Genomic DNA, 18,449 nt, shown 5'->3' with positions numbered 1-18,449 from the left:
TGTCGAAAGAAAGAAGGCTTCGTGAATTCATCAACCATTTGACAAGTTTTAACTTGCGGTAGCACCAACATATATTTCAAGATTAATTAATTAGTTTCAGTCAACAACCCAATCCAACCCTTTAATCTATAAATGCTACTAGAAAACCACATAGTTGGGATCAAAAATCAAATCAAGCCATGGCTTCAACTTCATTACTAACAGGTGGTGCACCTTCCTTCTTCCCAATACTTTCCTCTTCCATGTCACTATCATCTGCTGCAAATGAAATGAAACAATCTTTCTAAATACAGTTTCAAACAAAGAAATCAAAATCAGTCGGTTATTAGAACGCTTGCATTACCTCCATCAACACCATCTGCATCAAAGTCTCCTCCGCCTCCCATGTTAAGACTCTACAAGTCACACAACACCCCATGTTAGATTAGATGAATTGCAATCACTTCCACAACTAATGCAAGTTGGTACTTACTGAGAAATCGACATCGCCAAAGTCCATATCAGCACCAGCTGCATAATCAAAACCATGTTACCATATCATGATAAGCAGCTATTTTGCTTCAATTGTAATCCTATTAGGATCCATTTGTTTACTCAGACCAAACAACCATAAGCATATGAAAGAAGAATTGTGGCAGGTTCTAGGGTTTTAATTTTCCAGGGATAATTTAGTAATTTACCAATGTTTGCCCATCTATCATGTCCTACCGAGTCTAAATGTCATACCAAACGAGTTTTTGTTATGTCCTGCGTACTAAATGCATGTAATTGTGAACAAAGAGACGATAAAAAACCAACTAACCCTTTTCGTCCTGCTCATCTTCATCTACCCATTTATCCCAATCAACTTTCACAAACATCGGAGTTTTTCCCTCTTGCTTCAAAAGTCTGTTCCACCATTTACTTTCTTCCTTCTTTATAAGGTAAACAATGTTCCTCGACCCTACACTCGCCTTGCTCTCCTGCAATTTCCAATCTTTATCATTTCGCTCCCAATACAAACAGGTGTAAAAGACTATTCACAGACTACTTACATTCACATCCACCTTATCGTGAAGGTTGATGTCTATTTCATACGGTAAACTGTCAGCTCCTGCAGTTGCAGAGAAGTAAAATTTACCCTCAGGCTCCAGTTTAAGCTTCACATCTTTGGCATCGGGCAGATCGATAGTGATGAAAAGCACATCAGCCCTCTGCGCCCACTTCAAAGTAGGATGTCGGCTAACAAATGCCCAGAAACAAAACTAGATTAGAAAGGGTAACATATACCAACAATATATCCAACTTCAGTTGCAAGTTCTTGGGGTCAACAGGATAAAGCACAGCCTTTAACGATTCCGTTGACACCGAAAACAGGGTTCCAACAATACTATCCAATTTAGTATCAGAAAGAGTGTTGGTTACTTTTGTTTGACAACAAATCACAAGTTCAACAATACTATCCAATTTAGTATTATAAACCTCAGTATTATTAAGACCGAATGTTTTCCATTCGCAAATCAACCACCTTGGAAAACCATGAGCACCTAAAAATATAGCTCAGGCTTGTGAGATTCTGGTTTACAAAAAAAATTGTGGTTAACTTTTCCATCCAGTCTAAAGCTGTATAAGGGGGTGTTTGGGATTGCTTATAAAAACAACTTATTGACTTATTCCGGTGTGACATCGGTAATAAACACTTTTGAGTGTTCGGATAAGCAACTTATAACACTTTTGAATGTTTGGATAAGCAACTTATACCTGTGCCAAACTGATAATAAGGAGTTTTTGAAGAAGTTAAATCATTGTAACTTATAATAAGTTGATAAGTGTTTTTTAGAAAAGCATAAGTTATTTCAAATAAGCAAATCCCAAACACACCGTAAGTGTAAGGAAGAAATAGAAAATAAAAACTCATCAAGAACAACGTAGAATCCCAAAACATAAAACATAAATTAGAGCATCGTAAACGAGCATTGAATCAGTGATAAGAGTTAGGAGAGGGATGCTAGAGATGGTTTTTTGGCAGAGATGCGATGATCACAAAAAGAGCACGCAATAAACTAACAATAAAACCCTAAATCAGGCCACAAGTTTTATCTGCAATAATGCTCCTAACAACATGATTAATTTATTTATTTTTGCTGTAAACAAGCATTCATGGATGATCATAACCATGATTAATCAAATTCATCGAGTCCCATTAGAACGAAGAAACCCATTAAAACCCTAAAATCGAACCGCGATTTATCGACGAAATCTCCAGTGATCTAGATTACTAAACAAACGAAAATTCGGTAAAATCAGCAAAAACATCGTCAATCCAAAACAGCCTGCTTAAATTATAGTAATGCACAAGCCATGGCACATCGAATCATCAGATAAACAGTAATTCTACAATTTGATTTCAGATGAATACAGATAAGTGAATGAATCAATCTTTATGCATTAAATCGAATGTAGCAAATTAGCATAATCTAAGAAGAAAATACAAAAAGCGAACAGAATTGTTACCTCATCTTTGCTGATCTTTGCAGTTTGTAATGGAAAATGGAATTGTTGGAAAAGGATCGTTAGCTCCCGTCTGGCAATATGGAAAGTGCAAACGGGTTCCGTGGAGTATTTATAACTAGGGATGGGGATAGAACAAGTGCGTAGCATCTAGATGCTTCCGGAAAAACTGACCTTGGAATTATCCTCCGTTACCAAAAAAATTATTTTCTTATCTTAATATTTAAAATACAATAAAATATATCTTAATTCTTAATAGCATCATCTATCTATATTATATTATAAAATGTTTAATAAAAATTCTTAAAAATCATTTTTACACATAAAGTATTGTTTATTTACGTATATTACTTAAAATTCAAGATTAGAAGTAATTTTGTATAATTACAACTTATTAAAGCTCTATTTTTAAATTAATGTAACTAACTGCATATAAATATAATCAAATACAATATAAACATTTATTTTAAATATAGAAAATCTAAAATATTATTAAGATAATCATTGAGTTCTAACAGAATATTTAATCATTATCTTTATAAAAAATTGTATTGTTAAACCAAAAATAAATTACTTTGTTATTAAATCTAAATTAAATAATAATAAAAAATTGAATTAAATAAATTACACCAAAAAACTAGAACTATTAAATAGTTAATTTGATACTAATATTGATATATTTATTTTCAATCTTATGATATTTTCAAATTTGTATTTTATTCAAAAATAAAAACATTATCTATTTCTCAAAACCACATAAACCGTATTATAATATCTACAGAGACAAAATAGAACGAAACATTAAAATTGAGATATATTTCCCTGCATTGTGCGAGTATCCTTTTAGTATGATATTATAAAACATTTGACAAAAACTCTTAAAAACCATTCTTTTTATGCATGAAATACTATTTATATTAATGCATATTACTTATAATTCAAGATTACAAGTAAATTGTGCGTAAGTACAACTAATTAAAGCTTCATATTTGAATTCGTGTAACTAACTGCAGATAAACATAATCAAATAAAAGATAAATATCTCATTTTAAATATAAAAAAATCTAAAATATAATTAAGATAATAATTGAATTATAACAAAATATTTAATTATTATATTTATAAAAATTATATTATTAAATCAAAATTAAACAAATGAGTTAAAGAAATATACACAAAAAAAAAAGAAATTTTAAATAGTTAGTTTGGTATCAATATCATCATTATTAATTTTTTTTTTCCAGTTTTTGATGATATCTTTATATATATTTTATTTAAAAACAAAAACATTATTGTTTTCTCATAACCACATAAACTTGTATTATAACATCGATTGAGACAAAACGAAACACTGAAATCGAGATGTATCTCGCCGCATTGTACGAATACCCTTCTGTAGTCTCCAACAAGTTCTTTTTAGAGTTTTTAATATAGAGAAGTAAAATTCAATATCTCTAAAAAGAATTGCATTGAACTCTAACAGATTCTTTATTTTAACGATTACAATATTAATTATATCATTAAAGTATTTGATACATTTAATTAAAAATTATTTATCTCTCATAAACATTTCATTTCAAGGTTATCTTTAATAATATAAATCATATTGTAATCTAAAAAATGGAGAAATTGTTGAAAATAGGACAAAATGCACGAAAAAACAATCTAATTTTACAAATTTCCTTATTAGTTATTATAATATTTATTCTACTTTCAGTTTTTTTTTATTACAGCAATGTATTTTCAAAATATTTTTTATTAGGACATTGTACTTTCAAAAATATATCCGAATAAGAAAAACTAAAATTAACTCATGTTAGTATGCTTTCCTATTAACTCTCATACTAACAGGTGAAACTCATCATAAAAAATGACTATTTTAATTTATTTCCAAAAAAATAAACGTAATAATATTTAGTTAAATTTTATTCTTTTATTCACATTATGTGATACATTGGATTTTCTCGATATACAAATGAAGACAAATCATAAGAGGTATTTTTTCATAAAAATTAGATTGAAATAAAGGTAATAAATATGATTTTAAAGATATATTAGAAATATAATCGTGTAATGCAGCGAGATACATCTTAATTTTAATATTTGGCTTTATTCTTTATTTCAGTCGATGTTATAATATGGTCTTATGTGATTTTGAAAATGCGACAATGTTTTTATTTTTGAATAAAATATAAGTTTGAAGATATTATAAAAATTGACAAAAATATATCGATATTAATATCAAATTAATTATTTAAAATTTCTCATTTTTTTGTGTAATTTTTTAATACAATTTTTTTTATTATAGCTTAATTTAGTTTCAATAACGAAGTAACTTATATTTGGTTTAATAATATAATTTTTTATAAAAATAATAATTAATTATTTGTTAGAATGCGATAATTATCCTAATTATATTTTAGATTTTTTATATTTTAAAATRAGATGTTTATCYTCTATTTGATTATATTTATCCACAGTTAGTTATATAAATTCAAACATTGAGCTTTAATAAGTTTTATTTACGCACAATTTACTTGAAATCTTGAATTTTATGTAATATGCATCAATAAACAGTATTTCATGCATTAAAAAAAAAGATTTTTAAGAGTTTTTATCAAATGTTTTATAATATAGTATAGATAATCAAATAAAATTGTACTTTTTTAATAAACTTATTTATGATATTATTATAACATACTATACTATAAACTATTTGTAGGAAATTCTTAAAAACTGTTTCTAAAAATCAGTTACCGTTTATTGATGCATATTATATGAAATTTAATATTATAATAAAATGGTGCATAAGTTCAACTTTCTAAAGCTCCATTTTTTTAATTCAAATAGCTAACTAATACAAGATAAACATCTCATTTAAAATAATAAAAAAAATAGCATTTCATTACTTTAAATTTGATATCTATATCGATACTTCGTTCCCAGTTGTTTTTACAAAATTTATTTTCCTGCATCAAGTACCGTTGTGTAATACATGTCGTTTTGAAATTCAAGAGCACATAACTTCTTAAATCTCAATGTTATTATATAACAAATTACTGATAAACATAATTAAATACATAATATGGTTGAATTTCAGTGAGAAGTGAAGTTATGGTGAGAAGCGTAAAAAGAGACATCCACCATTTGATCAATCATAATTTAATGTCCACATTAATGAGGTGTACCGAGATGCACATTATCAATTCCCTTCTAAATATAATTCATAAGTGGACATAAGATTAAAAGTGATCAAGGGTTCAAATCCCTTCTTATGCTTCTCACCGTAACTTCTCTTATCACACGATATTTCACCGTACATAATACACATCTCATTTTTTATTTAAAATATAGAATATCTTAAATACAATTCACGTTTTGATTTAACAAATTATATAAAAATAAATAAACATTTTTCAGTTTGATATTGCTAATATATTTTCCTATTCTTTTACCCGGTTTGTTTTATTTCATAATATGTGTATCAAGCAGTACAATTCTATTAATACAGTAAAATACTTCATAAAACTGATAACCGATCAAAATCGTTATTATTCTTTCAAAATCACCAAACCATAAAAGTGAATCGAGAAGAAACAAGGAATGGAACAAAACAAGAATCTGAATTGAGGGTTTAAGTTCTTGACTTCGAAATCGAGATGCACCATGCTGCATTATGCGGGTACACTTTTAGTTTATATAGAAGCATAAAAAATTCATTTTATGTATCCATCGGGTCCACTTGACTTGTTTTCTCCATGAAACAATTGATTTAGGAATTGTTTACTCAAACAGTTACCCGACAAACACATACTGGTAAAAGTTATTACTATAATTTATTTTACTGGATAAGATTGTATACATCAATTTACCTGGTAAGCATTTACCGGGTAAGACTCTCTATCCTTATCATTGCTTTTATTGGATAAGAATCGTCACCTCTTGTCATGTTCATCCGTAAGGTAAATGACTCGGTAACCACTAATCAGTAAACTTCTAGTAAATGGCCTGTAAAGATAATATGACACACATGCGCGCGCGCGCACACACACACACACACACACATATATATATATATATATATACACACACAAAAATCAATTCATTTTTAGATAAATGATGAGAATGAGAAGTTACGGTGAGAAGAGTAAGAAGACATTTACACCCTTGAATCAATCCTAATTGAACGTCAACATTAATGGGATACACCGAGATGCAATGGATCAATTCTCTTCCAGAGCGCAATTCATAGACAAACATGAAATTAAAAATGATCAAGAATCGAATCTCTTCTTACCATAACTTACGTTCTCACACTATCCCTAGTCTTTAGATAATATGTCAAAGTTTTCATATCTAAGGTGTCGTTTACCAAATGTTTACCCGGGTAAGTGTTTACCAAGCCATTTTACTTTACCGGATGAATATGGTAAGAACTAAAAATCTTACCCGGTAAGAGCGAAGACAAGAATCGAGAGTCTTACCTGGTAAGTGAGGACGAAGACTCTTACCATGGTTAGCGCTTACCGGGATACATTGTTGCATACGATGCGTTTTAGTGAATAAAATCTTATCCGATAAGTAAACGATAATGTTGAAAATACAAAGATTAAATAGAAGAAAGGGATGAGTTGACACTCATTCAAAATAGGAGGGGTAATAGGTATAATTTTATATCCAAGGGGGTAAAACGCAAAAAAGAACATATTTAAAGGGGTCAAATTCAAATTACTAACAGCTATATATTTCTTTCTTTCAAGTCTTTTTCCGGTGGCATGGCCGCCGCCGTCGAGCCATTACTGCAAAAGTGCGCCACCTTGTCCCACATCAAACAACTCCAAGCTCACCTTATCACCGCCGGTGTCTTCGAATTCTACCCTTCCCCACGTTCCAAATTCCTTGAATTTTGCGCCACATCCTCTGCCGCCGGTAGCCTCCTCTACGCCGCTGACATCTTCCGACACATTGCATTTCCAGTCACTAATGACTGGAACGCCGTCATCCGCGGCCTCGCTCAGAGCCATCAACCCGCCGATGCTGTCATCTTTTACCGCCGAGGCTTGCGCGTGCTCACCTGCAAGCCCGACGCTCTCACGTGCTCGTTCACCCTTAAAGCCTGCGCACGAGCGTTAGCTTGTAACGAAGCGATCCAGATACATTCGCAGGTGGTTCGATATGGGTTTATAGCAGATGTTTTGCTGCAAACCACGCTGCTGGATGTGTATGCGAAGTCTGGTTATCTGGACGACGCACGCAGACTGTTTGATGAAATGTCTAAATTAGATGTTACGTGTTGGAACGCTATGATTGCTGGACTGGCTCAAGGGAACCGACCCAACGAAGCTTTGCAACTCTTTACAAGAATGAGAGACGTTGGGTTCAAGCCCAATGCGATCACGGTTATTGGAGCCCTCTCGGCATGTGCTCAGTTGGGCACAATCCGAGAGGGCGAAAGCATGTACAATTACATAAAAAGCCAAAATCTTGATGCAAATGAGCAAGTTTGCAATGTGGCGATTGATATGTTCGGGAAATGTGGGTACGTTGGAAGAGCTTATCGGGTATTCAACGACATGAAGTGTCCAAAAACTCTTGTTACTTGGAACACGATGATCATGGTCATGGGGACGAACGGTGAAGGCCTCGAAGCACTTAAACTCTTTGATCAAATGGATAAAGAAGGATTTCAACCCGATAACGTTAGTTATCTTGCCGCTCTTTGTGCTTGTAATCATGCCGGCATGGTCGAACACGGGATCAAATTGTTCGAAACAATGGCTGAAGATGACTCGGTGATTCCTAATATCAAACACTATGGTGCCATGGTTGATCTATTGGGGAGATCGGGCCGACTAAATGAGGCCTACAATATCATCGATTCAATACCTATAAAACCTGATATCGTTCTCTGGCAGACTTTATTAGGTGCTTGTAAGACGTATGGGAACATAGAAATGGCCGAAAAGGCGTCAAGAAAGCTGGCGGAGCTAGGTTCAAGTAGCGATGGAGACTTCGTGTTACTATCAAACATCTACGCAGCTCATCATAGATGGAAAGACGTACGTCGAGTTAGGGACTCGATGAAAGAAAAGGAAGTTAAAAAGGTTCCAGGGTTTAGCTACATCGATATTGACGGTGTGATTCACAAGTTTGTGAACGGAGATCAAAGTCATTCGGATTTACAACCGATCTATCAGAAGCTCGATGAGATCAAGTGTCGGATTATGGAACACGGGTACGTTCCCGAGACCGATTACGTGTTGCACGATATAGGGACCGAGGAGAAACAGAACGCGCTAAATTATCATAGTGAGAAATTGGCTGTGGCTTTCGGGTTGCTTAGCCTTGGGACAACTAGTCCGATACGTGTGAACAAGAATCTTCGGATTTGTGGGGATTGTCACGAGGTGATGAAGCTCGTTTCGAAGGTTTACGAACGAGAGATCATCGTGAGGGATCGAACTCGGTTTCATAGATTTAAAGATGGGTTATGTTCTTGTAAAGATTATTGGTAAACTTCATCTGTTAGTTTGTTAACAAATTTTGTGAAAACCATCATAAAATGGTTACAAAATACCCCCAATTAGAGTTTAGGGTCCCAATCTTATTAAGATTTTATGTAGTGAAAATAGATATTACAGGAAATTACATTTTTCGCCCCTATGATTTGTTGAAAATTGTTATTTTTATCCTATACTTTTTAAAATTACGATTTCCATCCCTATGAGCGATAACTCACTATTGTTTCCATCCCTCGTACCTAAAGGTAGAAGTTAGATATGAGAATGAAAATAACAATGAATTGCAAAATACAAGAACGAAAACCATAATTTCTAAAACACATAAATGGAAGTTGTAATTTACTCTGGATGTTATCGATAGTAGATAAAATTTTAAACATTTAAATACCTGGATTATCATGTTGATGTGGCGAGTGATGTGGTACATTTCACTCATGCATTCACTCTCTCATACCTCTATGTTTTCTCCTCATCCTCCAAGGTGATATTCAAACTGATATTCATCATTAGTTATTAAAGGTTCTCTCATTCAATTGCTCTAGAACTCTCGGTCTCGCTCTCGATCTCTTGATTCTTTGCTCTTGGTGTAAATCGAACACATTTGTAGAGTCGTTTAAATATGTTGGATTTTAAATATATTGGATTTTAAACTGTCATACAATTTTTTTCCCATTGATAGATTGTAATTGGAACCATAACTCTTATTTATTCAAATTGTATTAATATGTAAAGACCAAGTGTAACTTATATCATCGTTAAATCTTCTCTAATAAAACCAATGAAACTTCAAAATCGTTAAAAGTTATGACTCTATCGTCGCATTGCACAGGTACACAACTAGTTAAGTATTAATTAGCTTATTTCTTGATATAAAAACCATTAAAAAAAGCATCGGTGTCATCATTACGTCAGTATATAAGTAACTGTAGTTTATTCATACAAATGCAAACACTCTCAAAAGCTCCAAATCAAGCAGTCGTTAAAAGCACAATTTTTCATATTTTATTGTTTAGCAAATACAATTTTTTATTAAACATTCTTAAACTATGCAACATAAATAATAAATGTTTAAAGAAAAACTAAGGGGGTGTATGGTTAGAAGTACCGGACATTAATCAATGAGAATGAAAATAAAAGAAACTGTTTGGTTTTCTATAATATAATAGAATCATTCCCTCATAAGCCCAAAATTTCATTCCTGATTGAACTGGAGGGAATGCAAATTCATTATCTATCATTTTCATTCTCATTCTCATTTTCATTCCTCCGCATGAGCTAAAGAGAACCTAAAAGTATTTAAGCTAGTACTCCACCCTCATTCACATATGAATATGATATTTACCCCATGGATGCTCAAATAGCAACAACATGAAATCAATTGTCAAAAAGATATAATGCATGAATCATCAATATTGTATGCAAATCTTTAACCATAATTCAATTTTATAAGAAAGAACTTCAATTTACCTCTGCAAACTGCAAACTGCAAACCATAAGTGTATTCCATTTGAAGAACATACAGTATTTGTTGCAAACACAGAAGAAGCATGTCAAAAGATTACAATTTTTGCAAGACTGCACAAAAGAACACCAAAATAACAAGTTACAAATCACTGTTACATCTTTAAAATCCAAAGAATCAGACAAAAAATGGAAAGAAAGAATGATTAGAATAATACTAAACACAATCAAGGAGTTGATTACTAGCAACTTGCAGCCTACAAATTCATTTGGATAAAGAGAAATTAAGGGGGATTTCAAGTTACCTCAATCAAATCGACATTTTGATACAGTTGAGTAGTGAACAGATTGATTGGAGTTAATCTTTCGATAGCCGAGCCTCAAATCCTCCTTCGGGCCGCTTAATGAGATCATAAGGCATGTGGGTTCCAAGAAGTTTATCCCAAATTGGGAAAAAAGGTTGCGAGAAATTGTACTTCAGGCCATGCAGTTGATGATGGATGTCATGATAAGCGGTGTTGTTTTGGAAAAACAAATGGAAGAGATTACCCGGCAACCATAGTCCACAATGATCGTCCACTGTTTTTACGACAGCAAAACAGAAGAATATAACAGCAGTTCTTGCGGTCATTCCTGAGATAAGAAAAGAGATGGCCCCACCAACTGTGTCTAGCAGAAGACCCTCGAGTGGGTGATTGTAGAGGGCTCCAATTGCATAAGGTACCACCAGTTTGTGATGTTGGGAATGAATGTGGCGATACAGAAATTTGTTCATGTGCATGTATCGGTGCACAAAGTACTGCCATGTGTCCATCACAAACATTGCGATGATGATCTGCACAACCTGAATAAGAACGGACGGCTGGATTTCAGTCCCAACTAAGCCTGTCTCCGAGGTCACCTACATACAAAAATTGTAGAGATTTTAGACAAGAACAAAAGATGTCAAATGATCATTATACAACATACCATATACTTCCTCAGTCCCAAAGATTTTCTTACATTAAACACAAAAATCAAGACAATATTTGATCATTTTCGGATGCAAATCACACAAGTCACCGTTGGTGCACCATTAGAAGAATTTAAATTCAATTTTTTTGTCACAAAATATCTCAAGAAGATTACATTTTGATAGATTTTATAGAAAACAACAGAAACAAAAAACAAAATGTCTTGTAACGTTCTTTACCCATTAATAATCATCACAAAAATTGATGGCATTGATTTTTCTCCACAAACATTCCCTTATTTTGCTATTTACCAAGGAGTATTTTATAAATCTACCTAAAAAACAAACACTTAAATTAAACTATGTGCTTAGTCAAACATTGTATTAACTTGAGAAACATGGAAGTATTACTAATTCGGATGAAGAAACAGAGAACAGGCAGGAGTAACTTCACTTTACAAATATGGGACGGACATAACCAGGATGGTATGTATAATATGCATTAAAACTTCATTTATTCATTTTGGTGCTATATTTTTTTCCATTCTCTCTCTATCATCACTCTCTAATTCTTCATGTAAATCTGTGGACATGGAAGTAATGCGAAGAAATTTAGAGGACGATAAATTGAGAAAAAAAGTAGAATTGATAGTGTGTTTCTCTCTCGACCATAGATATATTTTATGCCTACCATCAAGTTAAAGCCTGGTAGTAAAACAATAACTGCAGGCTACTTCAGGATTCAGATGAATTGGGATGTGCATGCTCTTTGATTAATGTTCCATTTTCCAGGTTACTATAAATCATCTTATTTTCCAGTATAGCCAAAAGAGTACACCCTTTTTGAATGAATTAGGGATAGAGCCTTACGGCAAACAAAGTCAACAAAGCCTCAGTTGCCTAATTAAACGAGGGTATCCATCCACAAATAAAGAAAGTAGATCAAGATTCTTTACAAGTAAAGTTGATACAAGACAAATGATCCCAGTATTTGAGTTGATGTGGACGGGGAACAACACAGACAATTGAGTCGGTGAGAAGACAATAAAGGGAGAATGTCGCCTCGTATATGTATACACACATATACATACACTTGTGTGTATTATTATGTATTATGTACATAATGTGTGTATATGTGCATGCATATAATATGTATGTACATGTACAAAATGTGTGTGAATATGTATGTATATGTGCAAGTGTGTGTGAATATGTATGTAAGTGTTTATCAATGTGTGTTTGTGAATATGGACTCCATACACCAGTTAACGAAAATGTATATCAGTATGTGCATGTAGGAGAGTAGTCTTACGAGTATAAAAGCATTGCAATTGGATTCACATGGCTTTTTATAGGAATCACAAGTATATGTGATAAATAAATACAATAATTTCGGGTACCAATTAGAAACTGAAATCAGGATTATGCATATGAAACTACATTCAAATAATGCACGTCGCAGCACTTAACCACATGCAGCACCGAATATTTTCTCAATATCCGTCATATTAAAGGTACTGGGTACATATTTTTGTATCCTGCACAATTTGTGTATATTAGTATGAAGAATCCTTGCCCAGCACAGTCAAATTAGTAACTCCCGCCTCCCCGCATTACACGCTTTTTCTTGCTATCACATTCAGTTCCCCTTTCATGATAGAAAAGAATTCCCTTTCAAGCTAAATGAATAAGTAGTTTCACTAGTACAGGAAGAGTCTACTAAAAGCTCTCTTTATCATAAATAAATATAAAGATAAAGGGAACCTTTTTGGAAAGGCAAATTTATGACAACCACCAAACTCACGATAACACCTTCAGTTAGAATAAACACTTGAAGTAATATCCATCTCCTAACAATTCCACTCTTTTCAAGAAAAGAAAAAATGATATGCTTGATGATAATCTTAATGGTTGTGGTTGATATATTATTTTTGGCTAGTTATACAACTTTTAGAGGTTCTCAAGTGGAGTAAACGTTCGTTGAAAGAGTAATAAGTTCTGATTTGTGATAAAGGTGCAATACAGCAAAACATTAAACAAATATACGTTCACGATACAACCAAAGAGAGAGACCCCTTATGCATGTATCATATATAGATCTGTGTTTATGGTAGCAGCTTGTTTCACATGATAAGTCATTTTAACAAAAAGAATAGGGAAGATGTGTGTTGATTGATGTTTTAAGTGTAGAAAGGAAAAAGTTTGGATCATTCAGCTGTAGCATTTTGAATACAAGAGAATCACGAAACTTGTTCTTGTTCTCTTTCTCACTGTTGAGTCATGGGTCTATCAAAATTGGTAGTAGTTATTAAGTTGTGGTACGAATAGGAGGAGGAAATACGATATGTGGAAAACATTAAAGTTTATTTCGTTTCTGTGAGCAATTTGCATAAAAAGAAATAGATGCTTCAAGAATGCAGAATATCCCTTTCCGATGAAGGATTTTCACACATCTTTCAAAGTTATAGAAGGAAAGTTCAGAGAAATCACAACCATCTTTAGCAAAATCCACGATCAGTACCGAACTTTTTCAAGAGTGGATATCAAGTAACAAATAATCAATAACAGGAAAGTATAATATCATAAGATTAAGAGTAGCCAATATATTTGATTTATCATGTCGCAAAGCAGTCATATGCAAGAATTAGCATGTGTCATTATGTGGAGTGCTTCAACATTTAATGCAAAAGAAACAAGTGTTTCAATAGGATAGAAGTTACGCAGCCATAATTCTCTTGAATGAGTAATTGAGCATCACCTTTGAAGGTGCAAAAGAAATCACAAGTTTGAATAAGGAAACTTCTTGTCCATATTATTGGCAAAACATTTATGATATATATTAAGAGCAACAAATTCTTTTCTGGAAAACACAAAGGTCAGTATAGTAGAAATGCAAATGTGGAGGTGGATTTTTGCTCCCGAAAGGATTAACAAGATTAGAAGTTGATGATATCTGAGAGAAAAAATGGTTAAAATGAATTAAGATTGAAACGACGGTTGAGGTGGTTCGGTTACATCTGGAATATAACCTTTGGATGCACAAGTGAGAAAGAGAGACGTTTACCAAGAGGAGGGCATTAGATGAGCTATGACTAAGCCAAAAGTTACAACCTGGAGGAAGTCAACAGAGATTTAAATATAGGAACATATAGGAGTTGGGCAGTTAGCAATAGATGGGTGAGCTTAGAGACATTCCAAGTGCAAGGATTGAAAAGCTTATGCTGTCACCACTCTTTTTGTATCATGAGTTTACTGTAATTGTTTACATTGATGGCAAAGGGGCAAGTATGCATATAATATGGTCTATTTAAGCAAACAATATATAACTTCTTAAAGATCCTAGCGTTAACCTAAAAGTTGTAGCACACAAGTACAAGTCATCCCAGGTTTCATCATGAAACCATCATATGTGAATGAAACTAAATAGAAAATTCAAAATGTGAAAGAGAAAAATATACAAAAAAAGAAAAAAGATGTAGAGATTTGAATCACCGAAAAGGATACATGAATAAATGGGTGAAAAGGAAGAGTCTTGGGACAGATTCTTTAATATTCTAAACAAAGCATTGGGATCCTTGGGTAAATTAAAAGTGGGAACTAGTAGAATTTAGCTTATTAAACATAGAAGAACACAGCTGAACTGCTGCAACAGCAACATCAGAATCAGAAGTAATCTCTGCTGATCAAGAAAATGCTGCAGATGTGCTTGCACCTGATGTGGTATCCTTCCTAGTTCCTATTTTCTCTTTTAATCATTATGTTTCAATAGTTTCCAATACGAAAGCAACTTGTAATCACTTGTAGTTGATTTCACTCTACAATTTGCATGATACATACCCCAGTTCCATATTCTCTACAAGTACTAAATTCTCATATCCCTATTAAGTATTATAACTAAACAAGCAGAAATCAAACAACCTAGTAACAGGGAAACAATTAGACATACAAAATATGAAAAGAAAACTCTTCAACTTTCCAAAATAATATAATAAAGATGATGTAAATAAGAGCCATCTTACCAAAAACAGGAGGTGGGCAACGGCTGCCTGAACAACCTGTTGAAGCAATACACCCTTGACAACCGAACCCAATGGCACCGAGTTCTTCGCATCCTCTTCCTTTCTAGTGTGCAGCCTATAATTATCTAGAGGCGGTAGCAACTGGAAAATTCCAGCGTACAACCAGTACACCACAATTGGGGCAAATGTACCCATCACTTCATCACTTACGTACCCTTCCCAAAACACCATCACTGTAAAATCAAATAAAATCCCACTTCTTAAACCCTAACCCCAATCTGATCCCTAAATCCGAACTAACTAGTTCAGCAACTCCGATTGAATATACAAATATAGCCTGTAAGTGTGATAATACAACAGATTTAGGTCAAAATTCGGGTACAAAATCAAAGAGAACAAGGAGTTAAACGGGACGTACTGAATCAGATCTGTAGAAGTTGGCTCGACAGGTGTAGAACTTTGTAATCTTGTTTGTGGATTCGCTGGACCGCTCGATCAATAAACCATTGGCTTCCCTCTTTTTCAAAAAAGGAAACACTTCTCATTAGATTAAGGACCGTTTTGTAAGGTGCTGCTTTTCCCATGGGTGATTTACCAAAGTATTTTCTATGGAGTTTTATTAATCTTATCCGGTAAGCGGTAAAACAAGAACTGAGAATCTTATTTAGTAAGTGAAGAAGAAAACTCTTACACAGTTAATGCTTATAAGGTAAAAGACGCTTACTGACAATTCATTTTGATGGCTGAAAATATACCCGATAAGGCAAGTTAAAAGTTAGGGTCATGACTTGCCGGTAAGTGACGGGTAAACTACCCTACATTTTCGGCTATCAAAATGAATTTTTGGGTAATATTTCTTACCTGATATACGTTGATCAGTTAAAAGGTTTTCCCACACTTATTAGATAAGAGTCTCGGTGAATTTCACGCTCATTCAGTAAGATAAATAACACCTGAGAAACGTTTGGTAAATGATCCCTCGATGAGTTTAGGGTGCGCACTAGACCGGATGGGCGATAACTAAGTTAAGGATTATAGAAGGTTTTAGCGTTTTTAATTTTATATGGATGGTTTCATAATCTATTGACCATGTATTATCTTTTTTTTATTTTTGTTGACTAATTTGACAAACAATTCGATGATATCTTTTGGCTTTTGATGATGATCATTAAAATACTGACCATGGTTACGTAGTTGTGTATACAGAAGAAAAACGAGATCCTTTTTAATTCTATCGTATGTTATTTCAAGATTAAATTACTAACCTTGTTCATGTGGTTTGTTAAACTTTGGTTATCGTCTCTCATATTTTATTTATTACAAACCTAACCTTATAGATATCATTCCGTTTTAGTTTTAGTCCCATCCTCAACAGTCATTATCTTTCGGCCACTAAGTGCCCCCATATGTTTTATGTACGTCACATGAGGGGCAGTTTGGTCATTTGTCTCAATCCTTCTACTTACCGATCCTTATTCTTCCTCCCTGCTTCATTCTTTTTCAACCTATAATCACAGCCTCTTTTTACTAGGGTCGTGATCACTTATCATAACTTAAAACATACAAACCATCCATCATATTGGTAGGTTATTTTTCGCACTCTTAAACTTATAAAAGGAACCTCAAAGCAAGAATATAATATGGTCCAATGTCGTCTTTTTCAAGTAATAAAGTGGTAAAAATCGGTTATCGTCCATGGAGATTGTAATAAAGGCTTAAAAAGAGTTCAATGAAATAAATTATTTCAGATGATGAAATTGAAGACTTCAGTTGGATCTGAGTTAACAATAATGAAATAACATAATATAAAAGGGTAACATGGTGTAAGACTTGTGGTGAAATGTAAATATCCAACAGGTAATGTTGTAGGAATGTTACAGCATGCAGTAGGTCATAACTAGTTCCACCATCTATTTTGAAGGTATTTCTCTCGGGCTTCCACCATTGCACTATATTATAGCTTTCTATTCATATCTTTATATGGTATCCGGACCAGGGATAGTGACAAAATGGTATCTTCGAAATATATGCATAAACAAATCTCTTTGTTAAAAATCACTTTTTTGAGTTGATTTTCATATCATCCAAGTTGGCGTGTGTTCTAGGTAGTTCATCTCTGAATCTACCGCACTTTAACATTTTTAACAAGTGACCAATGTATCAAGAATTAATTAGTTTGAAAGATATAAATGACAAGTCTACTTGTCGGCAACTTTCTCAAGTTTACCTCTCATATGATTCAAGTTGACGTGCATTCAATGGCTTATCTCTAAGACCATGACACTTTAACACTTTCAAAGTGATCAACTCGTCAAGAAGTGTCAAACGTTGTTATTGCAAAACAAGATCCACTTTTCTTCGGTTTAACATTTCACCATTTGTCTTACACCCAAACTAATGGAATTAGCTACTCATTACGGAAAATAATTGACAAGAAATATAAACAATAGAAAGTAAAGACATAAATATAAATGACTAAATGTAAATAGCGGAAAGTAAATGACAACAAGAACAATGCTGCAACAATATATCTTAAAGAACATTTTTTAAAGAAATTCAAGAACTAACTTGAATGTGCTAAAAAGCTACAAATCTAAATATGAAAGGATAATCAAAATGAGTTCTAAGATGTCCTATTTATACCAAAACACCAAAGAAAAAGACAAAGATCTTGGGAAAGCAATGGCTCCTTAAAAGGAGACAAAAAGTACAAAAGTAAAAGAGAGTATCACATCAAATACAAAAAGCATTTCTCCAAAAGTCTTCTACTACAAAGATCTTCAGTTCTATAACCAAGAGTTCAACAAAAGTTTGTCCTTATCTTCATGCAGCAGCTGAATTCATAAAGCCTTTTCAAAACGCCGCTTCTTAAATATCAGTTCTGGTGAAATGTTACAACACAAAACAATAGACATTCAAGTTTAAGATTTAGCTACTCTAATGGTGCAAAGACAAGTCAATCACCTAATTTAGCACCAAGTATAAACAAATGGAAAATAATATAAT

The 18,449-nt window shown here is 33.1% G+C and overlaps 3 protein-coding genes across 5 annotated transcripts; 1 reads left to right on the top strand and 2 right to left on the bottom strand.

Annotated features, from left to right (window-relative positions):
- Position 1: 1 nt before the first annotated feature.
- On the bottom strand, positions 2-2,583 carry LOC112508528 (uncharacterized protein OsI_027940-like). Of its 2 annotated transcripts, none has more exons than XM_025113171.1 (6): positions 2,494-2,583; positions 1,035-1,221; positions 803-962; positions 473-510; positions 344-395; positions 2-258 (listed from the first exon to the last, which is right to left on the bottom strand). In XM_025113171.1, the coding sequence occupies exons 1-6, from the start codon at positions 2,496-2,498 to the stop codon at positions 173-175; spliced, it is 528 nt and encodes a 175-aa protein (XP_024968939.1). In that variant the 5' UTR covers positions 2,499-2,583; the 3' UTR covers positions 2-172. The 2 variants fall into 2 exon arrangements, with proteins under 2 accessions (XP_024968939.1, XP_024968940.1); XM_025113172.1 differs by having other exon boundaries at positions 2-255.
- Positions 2,584-7,265: 4,682 nt separating this feature from the next.
- Positions 7,266-9,140, top strand: LOC112510338 (pentatricopeptide repeat-containing protein At1g34160). The gene has a single exon (XM_025115731.1). The coding sequence runs from the start codon at positions 7,266-7,268 to the stop codon at positions 9,003-9,005; it is 1,740 nt and encodes a 579-aa protein (XP_024971499.1). The 3' UTR covers positions 9,006-9,140.
- Positions 9,141-10,441: 1,301 nt separating this feature from the next.
- Positions 10,442-15,989, bottom strand: LOC112509290 (sphinganine C4-monooxygenase 1-like). Of its 2 annotated transcripts, XR_003068816.1 has the most exons (4): positions 15,862-15,984; positions 15,444-15,780; positions 10,778-11,373; positions 10,442-10,586 (listed from the first exon to the last, which is right to left on the bottom strand). XR_003068816.1 is itself a non-coding variant. In XM_025114165.1 (3 exons), exons 2-3 carry the CDS (start codon positions 15,672-15,674, stop codon positions 10,831-10,833), a joined length of 774 nt encoding a protein of 257 aa, XP_024969933.1. In that variant the 5' UTR covers positions 15,675-15,780; positions 15,862-15,989; the 3' UTR covers positions 10,442-10,830. The 2 variants fall into 2 exon arrangements, 1 of the variants encoding a protein (XP_024969933.1); XM_025114165.1 differs by having other exon boundaries at positions 10,442-11,373; positions 15,862-15,989.
- Positions 15,990-18,449: the final 2,460 nt, after the last annotated feature.

Source organism: Cynara cardunculus (genome assembly GCF_001531365.2).
Source record: "Cynara cardunculus var. scolymus isolate 2C chromosome LG 3, CcrdV1, whole genome shotgun sequence".
Classification (NCBI taxonomy): Eukaryota; Viridiplantae; Streptophyta; class Magnoliopsida; order Asterales; family Asteraceae; genus Cynara; species Cynara cardunculus.
This window is presented reverse-complemented; position numbering and strand designations above follow the sequence as displayed.